The 27,636-nt window shown below is 44.6% G+C and overlaps 1 protein-coding gene across 1 annotated transcript; it reads right to left on the bottom strand.

Annotated features, from left to right (window-relative positions):
* Positions 1-389: 389 nt before the first annotated feature.
* Positions 390-17,406, bottom strand: polr2g (RNA polymerase II subunit G). Its single transcript, XM_048525013.2, has 8 exons — positions 17,203-17,406; positions 10,809-10,918; positions 7,029-7,188; positions 5,167-5,217; positions 4,930-4,995; positions 3,471-3,542; positions 1,917-1,950; positions 390-1,239 (listed from the first exon to the last, which is right to left on the bottom strand). Exons 1-8 carry the CDS (start codon positions 17,212-17,214, stop codon positions 1,226-1,228), a joined length of 519 nt encoding a protein of 172 aa, XP_048380970.1. The 5' UTR covers positions 17,215-17,406; the 3' UTR covers positions 390-1,225.
* Between the last annotated feature and the right edge of the window lie 10,230 nt (positions 17,407-27,636).

Here is a 27,636-nt window from a genome sequence, read left to right as displayed (position 1 = left end):
CTCCCCGTCCCTGCTTGGGTTTCCTCTGGGTGCTCCGGTTTCCTCCCAAAGTCCAAAGATGTGCAGGTTTAGGTGGATTGGCCATGCTAAATTGCCCCACAGGTTCGGGAATGTGCAGATTCGGTGGGATACAGGGTGATGAGTCTAGGCAGAATGTTACGAGGTTCGGTGTGGACTTGTTGGGCCAAAGGGCCTGTTTTCATACTGTAGGGATTCTATGGAAGTGAACAAGGAGTTGAAAGGACAGAAGGAAATGTGAAGTGATTTATATTGAATGGCAGAGCAAGCCTGAGAGTCTGAGTGGCTTACTCCTACTCCATCTGTAAATGACACAAAGATGATGAATCTGCAAACTTTAGTACTCAAATTTTGTCCAAAAGAAGCACCAATTTTCCAGCACAATCATACTTTCTTTATTAGAATTACCTACCACGTCTTTTATTCAAAAGAATAAGGAATGCTTTAAAAAGACACGTGAATCTCAAATCTCCATTTGTATTCACCAGCACAGTGCCAGACCTCAAGAGTACGCAGATCACAGCCTAAGTCCCAGGCAAGCTGATTACCAGAAGACAAAGTGGTGCAAGACTGGTGCAATGGTTTAAAAAAAAATCAATCACCCACACCCCCCAAATGTGACAAATTCTCCAGTACAAATGGCCATGGTCACATCTTGTCATTTCGGGTACTGGAAGGGAAGCTAGTTTGAAGGTACTTGCAGCCCACTGGTGTGGCTGAAAGCAGGAGGCAGATTCAGTACTTACAGTTTGTGTTCTAGGGTGCCTGGGTGCAGAATGAGTTATTATAATGGGTATCAATCACTTACTGATCATACTGGTCTAGGGGCCGTTCTTGTAGTTTTACTGAGTCACTATTGAAAGGCAGCAAGTAGAAGCTGAGGGATTGCATGTGTAAAGAGACAGCACAACGGCGTGCCCAATGTCAGAAGGAGAGAGCAGGAGTGCCGCGTCGTATTCAGTTTAGGGTAGATCTTTGCACAGAGAGGGAGATACTCCCTGATGAAAGCGTATCTCACAAGTTGTCAAATGAGGCCATCGTCTCAGACCCAGCCTGAAACAGGAGCTTTAGTGCGATAATTGTAATGCAACTACAGGTAGAGGCTCCCCCCAGCGAGTGAATGCTCAAACAGGGATGACACATTGGGGAAGAAATGGCATCGTCTCTGGGTGGTGCCCGTTTCACCTTCGGAGGTGCAACAACAACTTTAGCTCACCAACCCTGGTGCGGGAAGAAAGAAGAACGTTTAATCAAAAAAGGTCACAATGTACAACATCAAACAATCAGATCCAGCCCTTCCTTCCCTCCAAAAGAATTTCACAGGCTTGAATAATGCATTTACTGTTGCTGTCGTCAGTCAGGTAAAGAGGATATCTCACCCCACAGCACACACTCGCACCAATCACCACTCAGCAAACACTCAATGCTGGCTAACATAATGCTAGGAAATTGAGTCAGCTTTCCCTGACTTGTTTGTGTTTTGAAACTCGAAGGCCTCAGAGCATAGCCGGCAGACCCCAAACCCCTGGCTGTACCTCAACCCCTGACCGCACACCCCCAAACCCCCACCATTTGCCAATGCCCATCGCATGCCAAGCCTCCTTTCTGACTTGTCCTTCTCTCCCAGCAAGGAAATGGGAAACCGGGACATGTCTGCCCATTGTGGTGGTTGGGGCTGTTACTCCCTGGAACCCAATCTGGTACAAAACCATCTTTAACTTCTGTGACAACTCCAGGAATAGCAGGAGTCGATTTCTAGCACCCTACCCTAGTGAGTTGCAACAGTTCCAGCACATTAATGACAGAGGCATCAAAAACGCAAAATATTTAAGAAAAACCACTCAGACCACCTGATCATAGTCACAGATGTAGACTTAGGAACAGAAACCAACACTTACCTAAGTAGTCATCCATCAGAGAGCCAATAGCAAACTGGAAGGAAAATGAAGAATACCTGTTATCAGAGCAACAAGTAACTCCCGATGGAAAAACAAAATACAAGCCACTAGTTCTTGCAACATTCTTCAAAGCATAGTAGAACCTTCAGTCACATGTGGAAGAAGCACAGCTGGAACTGGCACCCTGTGTGCGGGTCAAGCTCTCAGAATGAGGGCTGGTGCTTCCTCATTAACATCCCTTCTAAGCTGCAGGGCAACTCCACTCATGTAGACTGATGTGCTGATGGATGGCTGTCTCTGTGGACACTGCTGCTGTGCACAGACAGAAAGAAACTGCGCTTGGAGTTTTTAAACGTGGGAAAGGCTGTTGCACTGTAACTGCCCATGCCAAGCATTGTGCAAACAACTCTTCCAACAAGGAAAAATTGAAGATGTTTGGGAGCTGAGGGGGTGTACCAATGCAGCTCTTGTTGGCAACAAGTTAATTGGTCACTCATTGGTGACCAGTGACCAACAAGAGACTTTTTTCCAGCCAACAACTACACAATTGGTTCTCAAGTAACTGAACAGCTTGGAGCTGGAAAGAGGATACTGATAGACAGGCAGAGCGGGATAGTGCTCAGTTCTTCCCCAGCTCAGGAATTGTCTGTCTCTATTCTCTGCAGTCAAAATTAGTCAGGGTTGTAAGCTATGGTTTTTAATTTCTTAGTCGGAGATCTTTTACAAGTGAACCAGCCAGTGTGTCTTGTCAATCAGTAAAAGCACCCACAGAAAAACGACTGAATCAACGTGGTGGTCAGCAGAAGAATCATTAGGATTATCTCAACAACAGAACCTGGGAACAAAGATTGCTGAACTGTTTCTCCAAGTGTTTTCTTCTGCTGGTTTGTGTGAGGGGGGAGGGCAGTGGGGGAGGTTTGAGGGGATCACTGTATTGTATATTGACAGTTTATGACTGTTCACCTGCAGAAAGAGGCTAAATACTTGTAATGAATAGTATTTCTTGCTGCATACAGAAACATGGTTCATACTTTCTATCAACCGGGTCTCAACAATCAGGTAAATTGAAGAACTTTATCATAGAATCCCTACTGTGTGGAAACAGGCCCTTTGGCCCACCAAGTCCACATGGACCCTCAGACATCCCACCCAGACCCATCCCCCTCTAACCCACCTAATCTACACATCCCTGAACACTGTGGGCAATTTAGCATCTCCAATCCACCTAGTCTGCACATCTTTGGACTGTGGGACGAAACCCATGGGGAGAACATGCAAACTCCAAGCACAGCTCTGCATTAGCTGGGAATCGAACCCGGGTCAACTGCTTGGAAGGCAGCTGTGCTCACCACTATACCACCATCTTTAACTTCTGTGACAACTCCAGGAATAGCAGGAGTCGATTTCCAGCCATACCCTAGTGAGTCGCAACAGTTCCAGTACATTAATGACAGAAGTATCAACAGAGCAAAATGTTTAAGAAAATCACTCAGATCACCTGATACACAGACAGCCATTATAAACCAATCTGTGGAACACTGGACACATACTTACTATGTCATTCTTATCGACTCTAGTTCCTACTACCTTCAGTCGAATCTCATCATCTTGTTGGATGACAATGTCCTGGAAGTGAAGTCACAGAGTTAGGAGGTTCTGCTTAGTAAATTTCAGTCATGAGAGGAGCTGTGCAGCTTCTACTATGTTATGTTTACATGGCAGCTTCAAAACTGAAGTGATCTAAGACGCATTGCAAGAACATTATCCAGCAAACCACGACACCAAGCCAAAATATTAGATGAGATGACTGTGTTTGGGCAGTTAAGTTTTGAGGAGTTCTTAAAAAGGGACAAAGCAAGTAGAGAAATGGAGAGGTTTAGGGAGGCAGGGCTGCGGGCCTCCTGATTCTTTGGGGATTGGGAACAGTTGCTTTTTCAGTCTGAGCTGTCCACAGTGCACCAACTGGAGCAATTAGGATTGGGAATGCACTAGACGCCAGAATTAGGAGTGCAGATATCTTGGGAAATGGAGCTGGTCATGGAGATACTGAGAGTTGCACACTGCCTGTTTAAGCGGCTATTACTTGTCAATTTGATGACCAGTTCTTTTACTGGTTCAGTAAGTAGGGTAAACAGAGATTTGGCATCATTGAAGAATATTCAGTTTTATTACAGTACCCTTTTAAAGGACTGTTCACTTTTAATTTGATTTAACTCGGTATAATATCGGTCACTTGGAAAGAGAATACAGACATCGAGGGCATTATAGTGCAGTGGTAATGTCCCTAGAGATTGGCTGTCCACAAAAGGGGGATATTTAGTGTCCACTGCCACACTTGAGGCCTTCCATAGCTGGTAGGCACCACAGGAGCCGGACTGCATTGTCATCACCATAAACTCATTTTGAACATTTGAATTTTGTTACAGTTCCCTTTGATATTTTTATTTAGAATTGGATTTCATTAGGCTTTGGTTTTATTGTTTGAAATAAACAACACTGATCATCAAGGCTAACTGGTGGATGCCACAAAGGCTGCAGTGTATCACATTCCTCCAAAATGGTATTTCAACATAAAATTTGTTAAGTTTCCTTTGGTTTTTGCTGCTGTTCTCCTGATCTTCTAATAGTTTTGAGTTGCTGGTTGTTGCTCCTTCCCAAACGGCAGTTAAAAGTCAATCACGTTGCTGTGAGTCTGCAGTCACAGGTAGGTCAGATTGGATTAGGAGAGCAAATTTCCTTCCATAAAAAGGACATCACTGAACCAGTGGATTTTTTATGATAGTTGACAATGGCTTAAAAAGCTCACCATTTTTGAGCCTACCTTTCAAATTAACAATTTTAATTTAAATTTCATCAATGCTTTGGTAGGACTTGAACCAGTGGCACCAGCATATTAACGCATGTCTCTGGATTACCAGTGCTCTCTCCAATGCATTCACATCCTTCATAAAATGTGGTGCCCAGAACTGTACACAATACACCAGCTGTGGTCTAACAAGTTTCTTGCACACACCTCGTCACTGGTCTTGTAGCAGGGAGGGTTGGAATTGGGATCAAACTCCATTTCCGATGGAATTGACTGGAAGGCAAGAGGACATGGTGAAAGATTAATGACAGACTCATCAGTCACTGTTACCCGAAGTGAACTGAAATTCTCAAACTGCTAAAGAGATCCGAATCCATCTTCTTTGGATTAGAGTAGCAACTTTAGCACTTTCACCAGCTAAGTGGAGGTATTTTTTGAACTTACGTGTCTTGAGATGAAGCAGGACATGGGCCCAATTTCTGTGAAAAGTCCAACCTGTGGCACAAGAAAAACCTACAATCAAACAGAAACACAGCAAGCGACCCATACCGTGCTGAACAAACACTGTACACTTACACTGTAGTCAGACACACCGGTATGACAATATTCACAGCTAAAAATCAGTGATAGGTTCTGCCAGCACTGACCAAGTGATTACAGTGAAGCATTATTTATTACGTTTATGGGATATAAGCTGCTGGCTGGATCAGCATTTACTGCACGTCTCATACTGTCCAGACAGCAGTTGAGTCAACATACTGCGTGCAGCTGGAATCACATGTAAACCAGACCATGTAAAGATAGCAGATTTTCCTTGGTTGTTATGTCAATCACAGCAGTTATACAGTCAGATTTTGCCCAAGTTTATTTCAGTTTCCTTTCCAAAAACAAGTTCAGGTTTTACAGGTGCCAGGTTGATATTTGAACTACGTTCCCCAGAATATTTGCCTGGGATTATTAGTCTTCTGTCATTATCACAGTAACACTGTTTTCCCTTAACAAAGCATTAAAGAGGGGTGAAGCCATCTTTGCAACATCTGATTATATCCTTAGCACGTCCCAAGAACAGGACGTGGCTCGTTTCATAGGTCAGGACCTCGGTCAGTGTGTAGTTTCTCAGGATTACATTATCATCATAGAATCCCTACAGTGTGGAAACAGGCCCTTCGGCCCAACAAGTCCACACGGACCTGTGGAGCATCCCACCTAGACCCATCCCCTTAGAACCCACACACCCCTGAACACTATGGGCAATTTAGCATGGCCAATCCACCCAGCCCGCGCATCTTTGGAATGTGGGAGGAAAACGGAGCACCCGGAGGAATCCCACACAGACAAGGGGAGAATGTGCAAACTCCACACAGACAGTTGCCCAAGGGTGGATTCAAACCCCGGTCCCTGGTGCTGTGAGGCTGCAGTGCTAATCGCTGAGCCACCGTGCCACCCCATTAGATTGTCAGCTGTTGCTTACTGTTGAGCACTCTCCAAACTGTAACAGACTGATAACCATATGTTGTATTATGCAGCAAAGCATTCAGGGACTTAAGGGTTTCGTTGTAAATCTTCAGTTTAGCAAAACACCAGTTGCCACCATTCCCTTGTGGACCCCTTTCCCTGTCCAGGAGAAGACCCAGTTTTCTTAAAAAAAAACTATTTTAAGAAGCCACCAAACTAACACTCTTATTGAATTCCAATTGCACCCTCTCTGCCACGGTAGGATTTGAAACCCTTGCCTGATGCATTAGACTGAGCAAGTAGATTACCAGTCTAGTGATATTAATAGTATTCCAGCACCAATTCTCCCCTCTCACTCTCCAAAATTAACCAATAAAAGAAATTCCATGAGTCCCACCTTCTCTCAGTCAACTCTGGAGCTGCCTGACCCTTGGGTTCTTGTGGTGCACTGGTAATGTCCCCACCTCAGAGGCTAGAGGCCCAGATTCAAGCCCCATCTATCCCAGAGGTACTAATAACCTCTGAACACATTAAATAGAAAATATCCTTTTACTATACTGTGAAAAGGACACATATTTGTAACGCTGACTGTCAAAGCATTCTGATTGCGGGGCAGAATCATTCATCTTAGTTGATACACCATTCCTGCTTTTTGGATGAAACAAACAATGGCTGCATGTGAAGGTGAGGAAATGGAAAGCTTGTTCTTTGAGCCCTCCTCGTGGCGGTCAGACTAAGGCCAGAGGCTTCTTCCTTCTGAGACCCCCAACCTACTCTACCTAAGAGGAAAAAAAAATCCCAGAGCACATACTGATAACTAAAGTACTTCACTATATATCCAGAGATTATACCTTGTTGACCTGAGTGACCACAGCATCGACCACCTCCCCTTTAAATGGCCGGAAGACTATGGCCTTGTACTTGACAGGATAGAGCACAAATCCACGGCCTGGCTGAATTACACCAGCACCAATGTTGTCTATAGTGGTGACGGCAATGACAAAACCATACCTGCAATGAAAAAACAACTGCAAGGTAAATAAGCAACAGACCAGATGAAAGCAGGTTACAGTCTCACTGAAGCACAGTATCATCACAGGAACACAGTGAGAGCTCAGGTTGGCCTTAATGATTCAAATCCACTGGATCACACTGCGCAAGGGTACAGCCGTTCGGCCCATTGTACTGGGAGCTTGCCACTTCCTCGTCCTTTCCCCTAAATATGGACAGCATGGTCACATACAAATATTTGAGGCTGCGGACAAAGTGCCAAGCGCATTTCGAGAGTTAGAGAGAGAAGCTGATCAACTCATCCTCTGCCTGAGAAAAAGCCTTTTTAAGAGGGAGAGTCCAGTGGGAGACCCAAAAACTTGTGGCTGTTCTCCTGGAAACCTGCAGGAGATTTGAGGGTTCCCTGTGAGCTTTCTTGAACAAACTACATTTGAAAGTCCCAGTGACAACCATCTGTGTTTAGTGACAGCCACCTGTGTGCACCAGGATACTGACTGAAAGCCGTCTCAAACATTTCATGCCTTTTTCTTTTTCCTTCAAGAATTGGGACATGGCTCAATGGTTGCACTGTTGCTTCATAGCACTGGGGACTCAGATTCGATTCCAGCCTCAGGTGTGGAGTTCGCACATTTTCCCTGCATCTGCATGGGTTTCCTCCCACAGTCCAAAGACAGGCAGGTTAGTTGGATTGGCCATGCTAAATTGCCCATAATGTCTAGGGTGGGAAATGCAGAGATAGGGTCGGGGTTGGGTCTGATTGGTATGCTCTTTGGAGGGTCAGCGTGGACTCAACGGGCTGAACAGCCTGCTTCCACACTGCAGGGATTCAGGAACTAACAGTACTTGGACAAAAGCATTTCAATGTTTTCAAAATTAATCTCTGCAGTAAGAGATATTTATATTTATTTTGATTGGTGTGTTGTTTTGGGAGTATTTAGAAAAGTAAATATTTATCAGATTCACACTTGTCTAAATATTCATCTTTCCAAACGGTGTGAATCTGCCTCATATCTTTGCCTTTTGTCACAATAAGTCAATAATATTGCTGCTTATAAAAAGTAACCAGACTAATGCTTCAGATCACCATCAGGCCCCTTTGTTCCAATACACTAATACACACAGAAGAGAGCGCTGACTTGAATTCTCTTTCTAAATTTGTCTTGTGCCCTAGTCCTGATGAGTACAAGACAAAAAGCTTCAGCCTGTCTCATTTCAGCGATGTTTTAGGTTCCATACCGATTTAAGGATTTTTTTGTCACATGGCTGCAGGACTCGAGGCATTCCAGGATGGGCATCCAAAGATGCAACCCTGTCGGCACAGACCAAGCAACATGGGGGCAGCACACTTCACCACCTGAAATGCAAAGGTGTTTACAGCCAATGAAGTACTTTTGGAGGATATGCACTGTCGTTAATGTGGGAAACGAGGTAGCCAGTACATACATGGCATGATCCCACAACCAGTGATGGGATGACCCAGCTCGTCTGTTTTTGTGACACTGATTAAGGGGGAAATGCTGGGCCCTAGGACACCAGGAAGAGATACAAAGACCCAACCTTAAGCCAACAACCCCTTCCCAGTCCAACACCTTGAGTCATTGGATTGTACAGCATGGAAACTGCGCTTCGGTCCAATTGTTCCATGCCAATCAGATATCCTAAATTAATTTAGTCCCATTTGCCAGCATTTGCCCTATATCTGTCTAAAATCTTCCTATTCACATACCCATCCAGATATCTTTTAAATGTTGTATTGCACCAGCCTCCACCACTTCTTACAGCTTATTCCAAACATACACCACCCTCTGTGTGAAAAAGTTGCCACTGAGGTCCCTTTTAAATCTTTCTCTGCTCAGCTTAAACGTATGCCTTCTAGTTTTGGGCTCCCCCACGCTGGGGAAAAGACCTTCTCTATTTACCCTATCCAAGTCCCTCATGGTCACTCACGAAGGTCATCCCTCAGCCTCCGACACTGCAAGGAAATCAGCACCACCATATTCAGCCTCTTCCTATAGCATAAACCCTCCAACCGTGGGAACATTCTTGTAAATCTTTTCTGAATCTTTTCAGGTTTCACAACGTCCTTCCTGTAGCAGGGAGACCAGTATTGCACACAGTATTCCAAAGAGCCCTAACCAATGTTCTGTAGAGCTGCAACAAGACCTTTCAATGTCTACACTCGATGCATTGGCCAATAAAGGAAAGCATACCACATACTACCTCCACAATTCTACTTACCTTACAGGCTGAGGGTGTCGCTGGCAATGTCAACATTTAATGCCCATCAGGCAATGACGAGTCAACCACATTGCTGTGGGTCTGGAGTCACATGTAGACCAGACCAGGTAAGGATGGCTGTTTCCTTTTCTAAAAGGCAATTAATGAACCAAATGGGTTTTTCCTACAAGCGGCAAGGGGTTCACGGTTATCACTAGACTGTTTATTCCCAATATTTATTGAATTCAAATTCCACCAACTGCCGTGGTGGGGCTGAAACCTGGGTCCTCAGAACATTATTTGGGTCTCTGAATTAATGGTCCAGCAAGTCAGCCTGGCATACTGTGCTTGCTGCCCTGGAGAGGAACACGAGAACCATGAATGTGGAGTCAGAGCTGATGACACTGCTCTCACAGCCATAGGAGACTTGGGGAAAATGGTCAATAGGATGAACAGTAAATATTACTCTTGCCTGTGGTGGCACCACCATAAGTATGGATGAAAGATAAAAGGCAGAATTGACAAGCAGTTTTTATTATCATTGTAGCTATCACAACTTAGAATGGAGAAAACGCAGCACAAAGTGGCAACATAAACACGCAGCTGTTTTTCTAATCTGCCCTCAATATTCACAACACTGGTAAGGCTGGTATTTTAATGCCCTAGTTGCCCTTTGGATTGAGTGTCTCATTGAGTGTCATTCAGAAATCCCTAGTGTGGAAGCAGACCATGTGGCCCATCGAGTCTGCACCAACCCTCCAAAAAGATAATCCTACCCAGACTGAGCACGACCCCCAATCCCTGTAACCATATATTAACCACAGATTACCCACCTAACCTACACATCCCTGGATACTATGGGCAATTTAGCATGGCCAATTCACCCAACCCGTACATCTCTGGACTGCGGGAGGCAACTGGAGAACTCTGAGGAAAGCCACACAGACATTGGAAGAATGTACAACTCCACAGATCACCCGAGGACGGAACTGAAACTGGGTCCCTGCGCTGTGAGGCAGCAGTGCTAACCACTGAGCCACTGTGCTGCCCCAATTTGTTCCATTGCAGAGGGACAGTTAAAAAGTGAACCACATTGCTGTGGATCCAGAGTCACACGTAGGCCAGACTGGGTAAGGACAGGCAGATTTCCTTCCCTAACGGACATTAGTGAACTGGATGGATTTTTATAACAATTGACATGGCCAGCAGGAGGGAGATAGATTGCAGATTTATTAATTGAATGCACCAACTGACATGGTGGAATTTAAACTCAGGTCCTTGGGGCATTAGCTGAATCTCTGGGTCACTAATCCAGAGATATCACCACGATGCCACAAGCTCTCCACAATGTCCGGAATCAAGGTTTGTCTATTGCATATGAATTTTAAAATGGCGTCACTCACTTCCCAGTGCAAGTTCCCTCGACCTCAGTGAAGAGCTTCTGCTTGACAGTATTCAACAGGTTAGGACCAAAATATCGAGGGTGCAGCAGAATCTCATGTTCCAGAGAAATCTAAAAATATGAAAGGAAAGTACGAATTTTAAAATCCTGCTTTTTTTGTCCTCAATAACGGGAATTTCAGATGGTCAAATTATTTCCTGGTTTTTAAGATTAGATTCCCTACAGTGTGGAAACAGGCCCTCTGGCCCAACGAGTCCACACCGCCCTTTTGAAGCATCCCACCCAGACCCATTCCCATCACCCTATAACCCCAAAACCCACTCATCCCTGAACACTACGGGCAATTTAGCACGGCCAATCCACCTAACCTGCACATCTTTGGACTGTGGGAGGAAACTGGAGTACCCGGAGGAAACCCACGCAGACACGGGGAGAATGTGCAAACTTCCCAGATAGTAGCCCGAGGGTGGAACTGAACCCGGGTCCCTGGCGCTGTGAGGCTGCAGTGCTAACCACTGAGCCACCGTGCTGCCCCTAAAAAGTTCCTGAAAAGTTTAATCAATTTCAGCCTTGAATGCACTTAAGAGGGAGGGAAGGAGAAGGTTTGTGATGGGGTAGCAGGTCAGGGAGATTTTATTATAAGTGAACAATCTCTGTCAATATTCTCCAAATTTAGGAGAATGGGAGGTGATTGCTTTGAGACAGACAAGATTCTGAAGGGCATTCGACAGGGCACAAGTTGAGATTGTTATTGCTTGGTCACTTCGGGAGGGGCCAATTATTTCGGACTGAGGTTGAGGAGACATTTCCGCACCCAGAGGGTGCTGAGTCTTGATCATACTGAATGGCAGAGCAGGTTTGATAAGCCAAACGATCTACCTTCACTTTGTCCTTGTGCTATCAATGTGCAGTAGACCTTTAAGCCCATTAAGCCTGCTCAGCATTGAATAAGATCAGAGTTGAACTGACTGCAACCTTGAATGCATAGTCCTGTGTCCCTCCTTAAGTGTTCATCCTCAAGAATCTATCCACTCTTGGAAATATTCATAGACTCTACCATCGCAGCCTTCTGAGAAAGAGAATTCCAAGATTGTCAACCATTCAAGAGGAAAGAATTTCACGACCTATCTTTAACCAGTGATGCTAAGTCCTAGAGGAGATGAGAGTGGAACATGCGAAGAAACAGAAGATGGGTCTAGAGGTTTAGAGTCATACAACATGGAAACAGATCCTTCAGTCCAAGTCATCCATGCCAACTGGGTTTCCTAAACTGAACTAATCCCATTTGCCTGCGTTTGGCCTATAATCGCTCTAAACCTTTCTTATTCATATACCCATCCAAATAGCTTTTAAAAGTTGTTATTGTACCAGCCTCTACCACTTCCTCTGGCAATTTGTTTCAGACATGCACAACCCTCAGATCCCTTTTAAATCTTTCCACTCTGATTTTAAACCTATGGATTCCTGTACCCTGGAGAAAAGACCTTGACTATTCACCCTATCCATGTCCCTCATGATTTTACAAACCTCTATAAGGTCACCCCCTCAGCCTCCGACACACCAGGTTTGTGCCATCAACAAATGTGGGGTGGAAATGGGAAAATGGTTGCAAAATCACCACCCGTGCTCCTGAAATATCTTCCTATTCTGTCAACCTCCACACTCTCAACCATGTACTTCCCACCACAACACATCGGTTAGAAAACTCACACCGGTGTGAGTAGGAAGGAGTTAGCAAGATATCCTCACTTTGTCTATTCAGTAACAGAGATGGAGTTGTCAGCCTTGACTCCCTGTCAGCGCTCTAAAGACCTGGAAGTGCAAAATCTAGGTTTGCTGGCAAGTCTGGGTGTGCTGCACTGTTTGAGCAGCCTGCCCTTCAGGACATGAAACCCTCTTATGGAAAAGAACAAAATGTTGAAAATATCCAGCACATCCAAAAGGAACTGTGGAGAGACAAACTGAGTTAGTGTTTCAGATTTATCGCCTTTATTGAGAGTTATTTAAACCTCTTAGGTGGATGCAAATAATCAAATTTAAATGAGTAGCACAATCTCTGGGGAGATGTTCAACATTTATCTTGTAAACAATATGACGACAGCAGTTTTTTTTATTTATCACTATGTCACTGGTCAAATGATCCAGACTATGGACAATTAATTCAGATTCAAGGGCAAACCCCACTTTGGCAGAGGTCAGATTTTAGTTACTCAATAGATATGGAATAAAATTATAAATAGGGTGCAGGAACAGACCAACTTGTAAGCAGAAGATAGAACTGTCCAGCACAAGAACAAGCCCTCTGGCTCACCATGTCTGCAGCAATCATGATGCCATTTTAAACTAATCCTATTTGCCTACACATGGTCTGCATTCCTCAGTTCCCTGACTGTTCAGGTGTCTGTCTAAATGATTCTAACATTGCAATCATATCTGTTTCTATCACCTGCCCTGGCAGCACCTTCCAGACATCTACCATTCTAAAAAACTTGCCCTCATATCTCCTTTAAATTTTTGACCCTCTTATCTTAAACCTATCCCCACTAGCATTTGATATTTCCATCCTTGGACGAAAGACTCCAATACCTACACCTCACAGTTTTTTTACACTTTTATCAGATCACCTTCAGACTCCTGACACTCTAGTGAAACCAATCCAAGTTTGTCCAACTTCTTCTTGTAGCTAATACACTCCATTCCAAGTAACATCCTGGTAAACCTCTTCTGCACCCTGTCTAAAGCTTCCATATTCTTCCTCTGGTGGGGTGACTCCAAATGTGGCCTAACTTAAGTGTTGTACTGTTGCAACATGCCTTGCAACTTTTATACTCAATGCCCCAACTAAAGAGGGTAAGAATGCCATACGATTTCTTTAACCACCTTATCTACTGGTGTTGCCACTTTCAGAGAGCTACGGACTAGTACCCAAGATCCTCTCTATATCAATGCTCCCAAGGGTCATGCCACTTGCTGTACACTTTCCCCTTAAATTTGATCTTCTGACACATGCCTGGATGAAACTCCATCTGCCATTTCTCTGTCCAACTTTTCAACGGATCTATATCTGGCTGGATTCTTTGCTAACCTTCCTCACTATCTACAACTCAACCAATTTTCACATAATCTGCAAACTTACTAATTAGACCATCTGCATCTGCATCCAAATCATATATAACACAGAGATCTCAGCACTGATTCTTGTGGAATATCAATGGTCATAGACCTCCAGTCAGCAAATTACTCTGCCGTGCATGCCCCGCCCCCCCCAACCCCCGCACCAACTATCCTCTTATCTTCTCTGACCAAGCTAATTTTGTATCCAACTTATCAACTCACTGTGGATCCCATAGGGCTTCACTTTCTGGACCAGCCTGGACCATGGGGACCTTATCAAATGCTTGTCAATTGTACATATTTGCATCAACTAAACATGACAGGTAGACAGCAGGTCGATAAAGCAAACAGTATCTTAGGTATTATTAACTGGGGCACAGTGTACAAAAGTAGGGAAGTTGAATAAAACTCTGGGTCAACCTCAACTGCAGCTTTGCATCTAGTACTGGCACCACAATTTAGAAATTGTGAAGACATTAGAAGACGTATGGGATAGAGTCATACGGCATAGAAAAATACCTTTCGGTACAACTAGTCCACGTCAACCATGTTCTCAAACTAAACTAGTCTCACTCGCCTGTGTTTGACCCATAGTCTCTCCAATTCCAAATCTAATGCTGACCTCGCTGTGCGCATCCTGTGCGGATGTAACCTGTATGCCTCCATCTCTGTAGGCGCCCCCTGATCCGTACGTCCTTGTTTTCTACGATCCACCTGTACTGCTCATAAAACTTTTCACTGTACTTAGGTATGTGTGGCAACAATAAATCAAATCAAACCTTCCTCCAAACCTTTCCGAGACTCTTAGATGGCGACGGGGTGAGGAACTTTCAGTTTTGTGGATAGGTTACAGAAGTTGGGTCTGTTGTCATTAGCTGGAACAGGTCTACTGCATCTCAAACTTTGAGACAGTTTTTACACCACAGAAAAGGCCCATTATGGCCACACACACTAGTCAAACAGCTACTTCCTCCAATTCGACTTCCCAGCTAGTGGCCAGTATGCTGTGACTTTTCAAGTGCTCATCCAAATACTTCTTAAATGTCTTGAGGGTTTCTCCCTCTACCTCCTTTTAGGCAGCAACTTCTGGAGAACCACTACATTTTGGGTGGGAATTCCTTTACATTCCGCTTGGGAACCCTGCAGCCCAATCGTATCAATGTGGACTTCACCAGCTTCAAAATCTCCCCTTCCCCCACCGCATCCCACAATCAGCCCCCACCTGCAGTTATTGGCCCCTCTGAACAGAAAAGCCTTCGTTCATAACTCAAAATCGGCAATAACCTTACTGGGCCACAGGTCTGCTCTCTCATTAGGGAGAGGATTAGGTTTAAGAATAACCCAAGGACCTCACAGAAATGCAGGTGCGGCTTGAGGTGGGAAGAGGCGATAGGTGAGAGGAAGAACAGGTTAGGGATGCGGGGACGAGCTGGGCTGGTTTTGGGATGCAGTGGCGGGGAGGGGAGATTTTGAAGCTAGTGAAATCCACATTGATACCATTGGGCTGCAAGGTTCCCAAGCCAGTGACCCAAGTTTGATTCTAGCCTCAGGTGATGGTGTGTTTGGAGTGCGCATGGGTTTCCTGCAGGTGCTCCAGTTTCCTCCCACACAGTCCAAAGATGTGCAAGTGAGGGTAGACTGGCTGTGCTAAATTGCAACACAGTGTCCAGGATAGGTGGGTTAGCCTTGGAAAATGCAGGAGTTACAGGGATAGGGTAGGAGAGATGGCGAGGGGGGGGGGGGGGGGCGTGAGAGAGAGAGAGAGAGAGAGAGAGAGAGAGAGAGAGAGAGAGAGAGAGAGAGAGAGAGAGAGAGAGAGAGAGAGAGAGAGAGAGAGAGAGAGAGAGAGTGAGAGAGAAAATGCTCTTCAGAGGGTTAGTGTAGACTCAATGGGCCGAATGGCCTGCTTTCACACTGTAAAAGGTGTCTGTGATCTTCCATGGTAACCTCAGCTGATGTGGGGACTGAACCTGCACTGCTGACATCATTGTGCATGGCAAGACAGTCACCTGGCTAACTGAGCTAACACATCCTACTTTTGTTTCAGATTTCCAACAGCTGCAGAACTTTAGATAACAAAGTGTGGGGCTGGATGAACACAGCAGGCCAAGCAGCATCTCAGGAGCACAAAAGCTGATGTTTCGGGCCTAGACCCTTATACTGCATCCGCTGTACACAGTGTGGCTTCCTCTACATTGGGGAAACCAAGCAGAGGCTTGGGGACCGCTTTGCAGAACACCTCCGCTCGGTTCGCAATAAACAACTGCACCTCCCAGTCGCAAACCATTTCCACTCCCCCTCCCATTCTTTAGATGACATGTCCATCATGGGCCTCCTGCACTGCCACAATGATGCCACCCGAAGGTTGCAGAAACAGCAACTCACATTCCACTTGGGAACCCTGCAGCCTAATGGTATCAATGTGGACTTCACCAGCTTCAAAATCTCCCCTTCCCCCACCGCATCCCACAACCAGCCCACTTCTTCCCCTCTCCCCACTGCACCACACAACCAGCCCAGCTCTTCCCCCCCCACCCACTGCACCACACAACCAGCCCAGCTCTTCCCCCCCCACCCACTGCACCACACAACCAGCCCAGCTCTTCCCCCCCCACCCACTGCACCACACAACCAGTACAACCTGTCTCTGCCTCCCTAACCGGTTCTTCCTCTCATCTATCCCCTCCTCCACCCCAAGCCGCACCTCCATTTCCCACCTACTAACCTCATCCCACCTCCTTGACCTGTCCGACCTATCCCCTCCCCACCTATGCTCTCCTCTCCACCTATCTTCTCCTCTATCCATCTTCGTCCACCTCCCCCTCTCTCCCTATTTATTCCAGCTCCCTCTCCCCATCACCCTCTCTGATGAAGGGTCTAGGCCCGAAACGTCAGCTTTTGTGCGCCTAAGATGCTGCTTGGCCTGCTGTGTTCATCCAGCCTCACATTTCATTATCTTGGATTCTCCAGCATCTGCAAGTCCCATCATCTCTGAGCTGCACAACTTTGCTTCTTTGAATGGACAATGAAACACACCTTCCGCCTACGCCCCCTCCTCACCATTTGCTGAAACAGCCATCAATATGAGCAGGCCTCCGCCCACCACGGCGCCTATAGGTCGGGGTGCGTGTCAATCACAATGACGACGCGCATCAACACGTGATTGCACGCTGGCGCGTTAGCGGCCGCAGCGTCATCTGCCCTGCCCCCACCCTAACCGCTCGGTTGTCACCGTCTTGCCCTCCCGATCCGCGCGACACGGGCCAAAATGTGCCACTCACATGATAGAACATCGCCGCGACAATTTAAACGTTCTCTAAAGAGGGGGCGAAGTGGTGTGTGTGAAGTAACTTCTCTCAACCCGGAAAGAGCCAACCGTCCACGCACTAGCCGGCCGCGGTTCTGAACGGCGATTTGGTAGCTGAAGCGGCGTGCTTGGGGGGGGCAAGAGGCGGTCGGCGACGTGGTGGTCACGTGCCAACTGACGCCGAGAGCGTCACGCGCCTTATGCCCGCCCTCCTTGCCACGTGACCCTCCACGCATTTTCCGTACGTCGTCCGTTGGGATGGGCGGGCGCCATTTTCCTCCCTCAACCCGAGGAGGCGACGAGACCCTCTCCGGTCCGCACCCAAATATGATCTCCGTCTCCTGTCAGGATAATTGCTTGCCACCCGTCTTCATGTCCACCGTCAACATACACATAGAATTTAAGAACTAGGAGTAGGCCTTGTGAACTGCCACGCCATGGAAGCTGACCTCAATCCCAAGGCTCAACGTCCATTTGGTTGCTCTGTTTTGCCATAATCCTTCAACCTGTTAAACGGTTGAAAACCCGTCCGTGTCCGCCATAAATATACTCAATGCCCCAGTGTCTTTGCGCAAATGAAGTTTTAGTTTGGAGAATTATGCTGCATGGAACTCTAAATGTCCAAGAATAGTTAGAGGATGAATAAAAGACTTCAAGTATCTATCCATTTTTTTTGTACATATGGCATGTACCCTATTGCATGCTTATCTTGTGGAGAGTCATGGAATTCTTCTTACATTGCAGAAAGAAGCTGTTCATAAATTAGAATCCCTATAATGTGGAAACAGGCTATACAGCCCATCAAGTCCACGCTGTTACTCTGGAGAGCATCCCACCTAGTCTCTCCAGTCGACCCCCTCAACTCCACATTTCCCGCGGCGAAGCCACCCTGCCTGCCCAGCTCTGAATAAAATTGGTCAATTTGGCATAGCCAGTCCACTCTAATCTGCACATCTTTGTCCTGTGGAAGGAAAACAGAAGGAAGCACCCAGAAGAAACCCCTGCGCAGACACGTGGAAATTACACACACAGACAAGTCACCTGAGGGTGGAATCGAAACTGGGTTCCTGGCATCCTAAGGCAGCAGGTCTGCCTCAAACCAGTACTGGTGTCCGCACCAATAACGGAAAATCTAGTTGCTACTCAAATTTCATTTCCTGGCATTTGGTCCACAGCCTTAGACCATAGGTCCTAGGAGCAGAGGCATGGCTCTTCAGGCTATCGTGTCAGTGAGATCACAGCTCATCTGATAACCTTCAACTTAGTTTTCCTGTTTTTTTCCCATTTCTGTTCATTTCCCATACTGATTAAAAATATATCTATCTCGGTCTTGATCCAACATCTACAGCCCTCTAATGAGTTCTACAAATTCATTGCCCTCAGAAGAAACTCCTCGTCATCTCTGTCTTAACTGGCCGACCCCTTACTCTGAGATTATGTCCTATGGTCCTAGACTCTCCCACAAGGGGAAAACAGCCTCTTCGCATCCACCCTGACAAGTAACCTAAGAATCTTCTATGTTTCAATAAGGCCATCTGCATTCAACTAAGTCCAATGAGTATGAGCCCAATGTCTCAACTTCTTGTAGGATAATTCCTCTGTACTCGTGGTCAACCTAGTGAAAATTGTCTGGACTGCTTCCAATGCTAGAATATGTTTAATTAGGTAAGGGGACCAAAACTTTTGCAGTATTCTAGCTGTGTGCTATAGAGTTGCGTGCTGTGTCATCAAATGTTCATTTGAACTGTTCTTAAATGTCTTGACAGGTACTGCCTATATCACTCTTTTAGGTGATAATGGGAGCTGCAGATGCTGGAGAATCCAAGATCGGCCTAGACCCGAAAGCTTTTGTGCTCCTGAGATGCTGCTTGGCCTGCTGTGTTCATCCAGCTTCACACTTTATTATCACTCTTTTAGGTAATGAGTTCCAGATACCCACCACATACTGGGTGAACAAAAAAAGCCCTTAAATCTCCTCTAAAATTTGTGCTCCTTACCTTAAAACTGTGCACCCTGCTTATTGACATCTCTATGAAGGGAAATTAGTCTCAGTGTGTACTCTCTACGTCAGTCATAATTTTGTACCCCTCATTTACGCCTCCCCTCAACCATCTGTGCTGTAAGAAAAACAATTCTATTCTACTTAGTTTCTCCTCACAGCTGAATCTCACCAGATCAGGCAATATTCTGGTGAATCTCCTGGAGAAATTAAGAAAACTAGTCTTTTCACCATCTGCAAGTCAGCAATGTCATAGAATATCCTCCACTTACCTGGATTGAGATGGGGCTAACAACACTGAAGCAGCTGGACACCATCCAGGACAAAACAAATGCAAACTACTGTGGATATTGGAGATCTGAAATGAAAACAAAGTGCTGGATAAACTTAGCAGGTCTGACAGCCTCTGTAAAGAGAGAAATAGAATGAACATGCCAAATCCAGTGTGATTCTTCCTTTTGAAATGCTTTCTCAGCAACCCATCCCACCACCTTCGACATCGCATCACTGGCTCCTTCAGCACAATCCAAAATTGCAACTTTTACCACTGAGAAGAACAAAGGCAGTAGGTGCATGAGAAGTCACCTCGTGCAAGTTTCTGCCCAAGCCACATCACCATCCTGAATTGGAACTAAATCGTTATTCCTTCATTGTTGTTGGATAAAAATATGAAATATCCTCCCAACCATCACTGTTGGTGCAACACACCACACAGACTGCAGCAATTCAAGAGGGTAGCTCACATCCCATCATCTACAGAGACATTTAGAGATGAGAGATATGCTTGATGTCCATATCTGTTGAACAAATGCAAAATAAAACATCTAGAAACCACATAGATGAAAACAGAAGTTGTTGGAATAGCTCAGCAGGTCTGGCAGCATCTTGTGACGAAAAAAATCAGAAGTTTGGACCCTCTGAAGAAGGGACATTGGACCCAAAACATTAAACATGTTTGTTTCTTCAGAGATGCTGCCAGACCTGCTGAGCTTTTCAAGCAATTTATGTTTTTGTTCCTGGTTTACCGTATCCACAATTCTTTCTGTTTTTATTCAGAAACTCCATGGCTCAGGTTTTAACATAAATGGAAATGACTGAAATCTTTTAGAGGAAAGATTATTAGTGGTCTAGGGAAGTAAATTACTTATATCAGCAAATCTGGCACCAGGCTGTTGTCATCATGATCTGATTCTACTTAAACCACCAGCAGTTCAGGAAGGCAATATACATATTGAAAACAAAAACCCTCAGCCAAGCCAAGGTAAGAAGTCAATCTGCACTACAATACTTCTCAGCCCACTGAAACCAATTAAAAAGATTGGAAGGACCATGCTATTTTACTTGTAGTATTTCATCTGCCTTTTATAAGACCTTGAAGTTAAAAGACAGAGGGTGGTGGAGGGTTATATTTCAGACTGCAGGCTTGTGACCGCCGGTGTGCCACAAAGATTGTGCTGGGTCCACTGCTTTCCATCATTATATAAATAATTTGGATGCAAACAAACGAGATATGGTTACTAAGTTTGCAGTTGACATCAAAATTGGAGGTGTAATGGACAGTGAAGAAGTTACCTAAGAGTACAATGGGATCTTGATCAGATGGACTAATGGACCAAGGATTGACAGATGGAGTTTAATTTAGATAAATGTGAGGTGCTGCATTTTGGAAAGGCAAATCAGGGCAGACTTAAACATTTAATGGTAAGGTGCAAGGGAGAGTTGCTGAACAAGGACACCTTGGAGTACTGGTTTATAGTTCCTTGGAAGTGGACTGGCAGTTAGGATAGTGAAGAAGGTGCTTGGTATGCCTGCCTTTATTGGTCACTGTATTGAATATAGGAGTTGGGATATCATGTGGCTGTGCAGGACGTTGGTTAGGTCACTTTTAGCATTCCCTTTACTGCATTCAATTTTGGTCTCCCTGCTATAGGCGGGAAGTTGTGAAACTTGAAAGGGTTCAGAAAAGATCTATAAGGATGTTCGCAGATTTGGGGGGTTTGAGCTATTGGGAGAGGCTGAATAGGCTGGGGTTATTTTCCCTGAAGCATTGAAGGCCGAGGAGTTACCTTATAGAGGTTTATAAAATCTTGAGGGGCATGGATACGGTAAATAGCCAAGGTCATTTCCTCAGAATAGGTAAGTCCAAAACTAGAGGGCATAGGTTTAAGGTGAGAGGGGAAAAGATTTAAAAGGGATCTGAGTAACTTTTTTACATGGACAGTGGTGCATATATGGAATGAGCTGTCAAAGGAAGTACGGGAGGCTGGTACAATTGTAACATTTAAAAGGCATTTGGATGGATACATGAATAGAAAGGATTTAGAGGGAAATGGTCCATATGCTGGCAAATGAGAGTAGGTTAATTTAGGATATCTGGTCAACATAGATGAGTTGAAAACCAAAGGGCGTTTCCAAGATTTACATCTCTATGTCTCTATGACTTGTTGGACTGGGCGATGTGAGCCAATTTTTTTGCTGAATTGTGAGATGTTGTGATTGAAAATTATTTTTCAGTTATTTATTTTGTGGGATGTTGGCATCACTGGCTGGCCAGTATTTATTGCCCATCCCTAGTTACCCTTGAGGAGGTGGTGTTATGCTACCTTGTTAAACTGCTGCAGTCCACCTGTTGTGAGTTGACTCATAGTGCCACTAGGGAGGGAATTCCATGATTTTGACCCAGCGACAGTGAAGGAACGGCAATATGTTTCCAAGTCAGGATAGTGAGTGGCTTGGATGGGTGCTTGAAGGTGGTGGTGTTCCAATATATTTACTGCCCTTGTTTCCGTGGGTTTAGAAGCTGCTGCCTGAGGATCTCTGGTGAATTTCGACAGTGCATCTTGTATGTAGTACACATTTCTTTAGCAAAAAAAGTTAGGGATCATCAAATAGTGACCAGACATATTTTAGCGATTTTCTGTGATCTCTGTTGAATTTCATTTTATTCATTCTTGGGATTACGGATGCATAGCCAACATTTATTAACCATCCCTAGTTGCTCTTGAGCACCGTTGCCACACTGTCTGTGGTGGAGGATAGTTGCGCAGTGTTGTTAGGAAAGTTGTTCCAATATTTTGACCAAGCATCAGCAAGTCAGGTTGACATAGAATTTAAAGGGCACTGTAGAAGTGGTCCTGGTTTTCCCTTTGCCTGGTCTCTTTGTCCTTGGTCGGATTTAGAAAATGCTTTTGAAGAGATCTAGGTGTGTTTCTACAGTACATCCTTTATATATTACAGCAGCCTTATTGTCTGGTGATGAAAGGAGTGGATGTATTAGGAAGTGTTTGGAGTGCTGATCAAGAAAACTGCTTGACCTAGATGCTTTCAACATTGAGTATTGACAGAACTGCACCCAACTAGGTGAGTGAAGAATATAACTTATGCCTTGTAGGTAGTGGATAGGTTTGGAAAGTCCAGAGGTGAGCTACTCACTGACGAACACCCATCCTTGTCCTTTGTTATGGCGATACATTTATCTGACTGGTCCAGTTAGTGGTTGGTAACCTCTAGGATGTTCATGATGTAGGCAACGGCATTGAATGTCAAGAGTTGCTGGCTAGAGTTTCATTCGTTTGGAGATTGTCTTGGCCCGGCACTTGTATAGCAGTAATGTTACTTATCACTTACCATCTCAAGCCCTGAGGTTGGTCAACACTTTATTATGTGAGGAGTTGTAGAAATCTGGTAAAATCAGTGAACTTCCCCACTTTGTACCTTATGCTGGAGGCGAGGTTGTTTTTGAAGTTAGTTCATTCTTTCTCCTAGGGCTAAGATGGATGGCTTTCAATAATTACAACCGCCTTCAGTTGATCTCATTATATGAATCCAGTCTGTGGAGTGTTTACCAATTAATTTTATTGTATCCTCGATGCCACCATAAACCTGATTCTGCCTTGAGAGAGCTGAAAAGGCAGAGAAGTTTACAAGTATGAGTAAATATTGGATTTAGGGTTGTACTCCTTAGAAAAGAGGAGACTAAAGGTATGCTTTATTAAGCTGCACAAAATTATGATGAGCCTAGATAGAGAGGAAAGATTTGAATGTCCTAGTGGTGAGGTCAGCTACTGGGGCACAAATTTAAAGTGATTGGCAGAAGGATTATAGAGGACATGAGAAAAATCTTGGTGAGTCTCTGGAGTTGCAAGTTTGGCGTCATCAGTGACCTTCCCTCCATTATAAGGTCAGAAATAGGGATGTTTACTGTTGAATACATAATATTCAATGCTCTTCACGACTCCTCAAATACTGAAACAGTTAACAGACTTGGACAATACTTAGGCTTGATCTGATAAGTGGAAGCTATATCTGCACCATACTAGGCAATGACCATTTCCAAAAAGGAAGAATCCAACGATCACCTTTGCACATTTATTGGCCTTACCATCACTGAATCTCCCACTCTGAACATGCTGAGGATTACCATTGACCAGAAACTGAACTCAGCCAGTTAACAGGAACAGGTTGGAGGCTGGGAACTTTAAAGTGAATAACTCATCTCCTGACTGGTCGAAGTCTGACCACCTATAAGGCTCAAGTTATGAGTTTAATGGAATGCTGTTTGTTTACCAGGATGAATACCATTCCAATAACTCTCCCCTAAGAAGCTCAATACCATCCAGACCAAAGCAGATTGTTTGATCAGCACCCCATTGTCATTCACTCCCTTCGCCACTGACTTACAGTGGCAGTAGTGTGTGTTCTCTACTAGATGCAGTGCAACAATTTGCGCACACTCCTTCAAAAACACTTTCCAAACTCACAATCTCTGACATCTAGGAGGATAAAGACAGCCAGTTACGTGGGAACACCACCATCTACAGGTTCCCCTTGAAGTCACATACTGTACTATCCTGACTTGGAACCATATAACTTTTCCTTCACTATTGCAGGGTCAAAATTCTAACAACATATGGGTGTTCCTACACAACGAGGACTACAGCAACAACTCACCACCACCTTCTCCAGGGCAAATTTGGGATGTTGGTGTAGTCACTTGTTGCTCTTATCCTTTGCTGGAATTAAAAGAACATTATCGAGTCTTAATAAATGTAAAAATGACTTGCAATTCACGAGGCAGTAATCAATTGATGTGTCAACACTATCTCTTTGCAATATTGTTACATCCATGAATTGACAACAGTAATTAAAGCAAGCCGGAGTGTTCCTGAATTGTTGGCCTCTTTTTAAACAAAAATGGTTTAACTGTTTACAGAACTGTGTAGCATTAGTACTTATCCATTGCCACTAGAGCAGTCTTTTATCCACTCTGCTGAGCAATATCTAGTAACACTGAAAGGAATCACAAGATACTTCTGCCCGGAGGTTAACCGATCAGTGGCAGTGAGCCTTCTCAATCCTGGGTTTCATTTCCTGAATAATGTTCTGACAAAAATGCTCTGCTCCACCATACCTTGCATTCAGACTCAACCTCTCACCCAACTGTTATAATCTCAGGGAGAAGCCATTGGCCTCATGGATCTCATTTTGTTCGGTTTTTTGATGACTGTTTTTCAGTGAAATTATTATGAAACAATGTCAATGATCCTGAGGTCAAATTGAATCAGCTGTCTTAGCTAAATTAAGGTGGAGCGAAATCTAATTTCATGTCATTGTTCAATGCTGAACTGAATGCGATTAAGTTGCCATGTCAGATACGATATGAGCTGAATGCAATTGATTTGCCACATCAGATATGATTCTATGAATATTGCAATTACTCAGACAGATCCAGAAAGTTCCAAGATTGAGATGAGACTTGTACTGAACTAATTTACCTCACATGGAGCTATTTGTCTCTGCTTCACCAGCTAGAAAAGTCAAAACAGATGGATTTCAGGTAAGCACAGAATGGCCTTGTCTCTGTTGCCAGCAGCAGTTGAATATCCTAGTAATACTCACAGTCTCAGTACTCATAGAACCATAACCCTAGCACTGTCCTCCTTAAATATAAAACTTGTGCTGCAGGAATGTGGGATCACAAACAGATCTATGCTTTTGTTTTTATTCATTCATGGGATGTGGGTGTCTGACCAGGCCTAGTCTTTATTCACCATCTCTAGTTGCACTAGATAATGTGGTGGTGAGCTGTCCCTTTTAACTGCTGAAATCCTCAAGTTTCGATACAACTATGTGCTGTTAAGAAGAGAATCCAGGATTTTGAACCATGGACAGTAAAGGAATGCATAATACAGTCTCAAGTCAGGTTAGTATGTGGCTTGGAATGGATTTTTCAGGAGATGGTGTTACTATGCATTTCTGCCCTTGTCTTTCTTGATGGTTGAGGTTCTGGGTTTAGTGCTGTCAAGGGAGTATTTGTGAGTTACTGCAGTACATCCTGTGGATGGTACACACTGCTACCATTGGTTGTGAAAAGAGTGGGTATTGCAGGTGGTAGATGGGGTGCCAGTCAGGTGGGCTGCTTTGTCCTGAATGATGTCAAGCTTCTTGAGTGTTATTGGAGTTTCACCCTGCTGGGCAAGCTCGAGAAGGATGATAAGGTTACACCCTTTATACTAAACAGTCTAATATTAAGTGAGGATAATTTCTTAGACACCATCATTCAAGATTGAACTGTAACATTGGAAATGCAAGGTATAATTAAGAACAAATTTAACGGAATTGTTTGAAAACGTAGATAAAATGTTTCTGTGGATACAGAATATATAGGATCTTCAGAAGGTTTTTCAGATTTGTTAAGTTGTCGCACAGGAAGGAGGGAGGCAGCATTATAATGGTAATGTCACTGAGCTAATAATACAGATAGCCAGTCTAATAATATCAGTAACCATTGCCGATTGCTATAAAAACTCATCTGGTTCACTAATATCCTATAAGTCTGGCCGAATGTGATTCCAGACCCACAGCAATGTGGTTGTCTTGTAACTGCCTTCTGGGCAATTAAGATTGCACAGTAATTGTTGACCAACCAGTAATGTTAAAAAATTAGAGTGCTTTTCTGGAGAGCCATAAGAGTGGGTAGAGAGGCATTGGTTGGCATGGGAAGTATGATTGGCTTGGGTGGGAGCGATTTGAGATGGGGACTTGAATAGGAATGTTTTGGGGGAATGGATGAGGGCTGTTTCTGTTTTTATCATTTTATCATCCCTCAACCAGCCCAGTTCATCCCCTCCCCCCACTGCACCACACAACCAGCCCAGCTCTTCCCCCCCACCCACTGCATCCCAAAACCAGTCCAACCTGTCTCTGCCTCCCTAACCGGTTCTTCCTCTCACCCATCCCTTCCTCCCACCCCAAGCCGCACCCCCAGCTACCTACTAACCTCATCCCACCTCCTTGACCTGTCCGTCTTCCCTGGACTGACCTATCCCCTCCCTACCTCCCCACCTACACCCTCTCCACCTATCTTCTTTACTCTCCATCTTCGGTCCGCCTCCCCCTCTCTCCCTATTTATTCCAGTTCCCTCCCCCCATCCCCCTCTCTGATGAAGGGTCTAGGCCCGAAACGTCAGCTTTTGTGCTCCTGAGATGCTGCTTGGCCTGCTGTGTTCATCCAGCCTCACATTTTATTAGCCAGTCTAATAATGTGGCTTGAATTCTGCTATAACATTTAGAGAAATTTGAATTCTGTAAGAGTCTTGGATGAAGAGAAGAACAAGTCTAATGCTGACGGTGTAACCATTGCCGATTGCTATAAAAACTCATCTGGTTCACTAATATCCTATAAGTCTGGCCGAATGTGATTCCAGACCCACAGCAATGTGGTTGTCTTGTAACTGCCTTCTGGGCAATTAAGATTGCACAGTAATTGTTGACCAACCAGTAATGTTAAAAAATTAGAGTGCTTTTCTGGAGAGCCATAAGAGTGGGTAGAGAGGCATTGGTTGGCATGGGAAGTATGATTGGCTTGGGTGGGAGCGATTTGAGATGGGGACTTGAATAGGAATGTTTTGGGGGAATGGATGAGGGCTGTTTCTGTTTTTATCATTTTACAGCTTGGAAAAAGTTCCTGCACACAAAGGTGGCCCTTTGATGCAGCCAATTTCTGAACTCAGTCATCCCTTTGCCCCTGAAGTCTAGCCAGTATACAGACACCTGAGATTCCTGGAACCACTGCTGTAGCAATGAAAAGTGGGGCACAGCTGAACGTGTGCCAGAAGGTCTGACTCTGGTTAACACCCCTCCCTTGGAAATGAAAATCAAATTAACTTGGCACTTTCTTATGAGTCACAAGTGAATATTCAGTCCTCTCTGTTCAAGCTGCTGTTCTTCAGGTTTGTGATTTAACAGTAAACTGAAATGGTAGCCCTGCAAAACCATAAGAAGCACAATAGAAGTGGGAACTAGCTTGATGGCTGTTTGACTCTTTTTTTATCTTTCAGGTAGGAAATGTAGGCAGGGTATTTCTTTCATTTACTCCATATAGTAGAGATGACATTCAGTGTTTGTCAT

This window comes from Stegostoma tigrinum, chromosome 42 (genome assembly GCF_030684315.1).
Source record: "Stegostoma tigrinum isolate sSteTig4 chromosome 42, sSteTig4.hap1, whole genome shotgun sequence".
NCBI classification, from domain to species: Eukaryota; Metazoa; Chordata; class Chondrichthyes; order Orectolobiformes; family Stegostomatidae; genus Stegostoma; species Stegostoma tigrinum.
The sequence above is the reverse complement of the archived record's forward strand: the minus strand, read 5'-3'. Positions and strand labels throughout refer to the sequence as shown.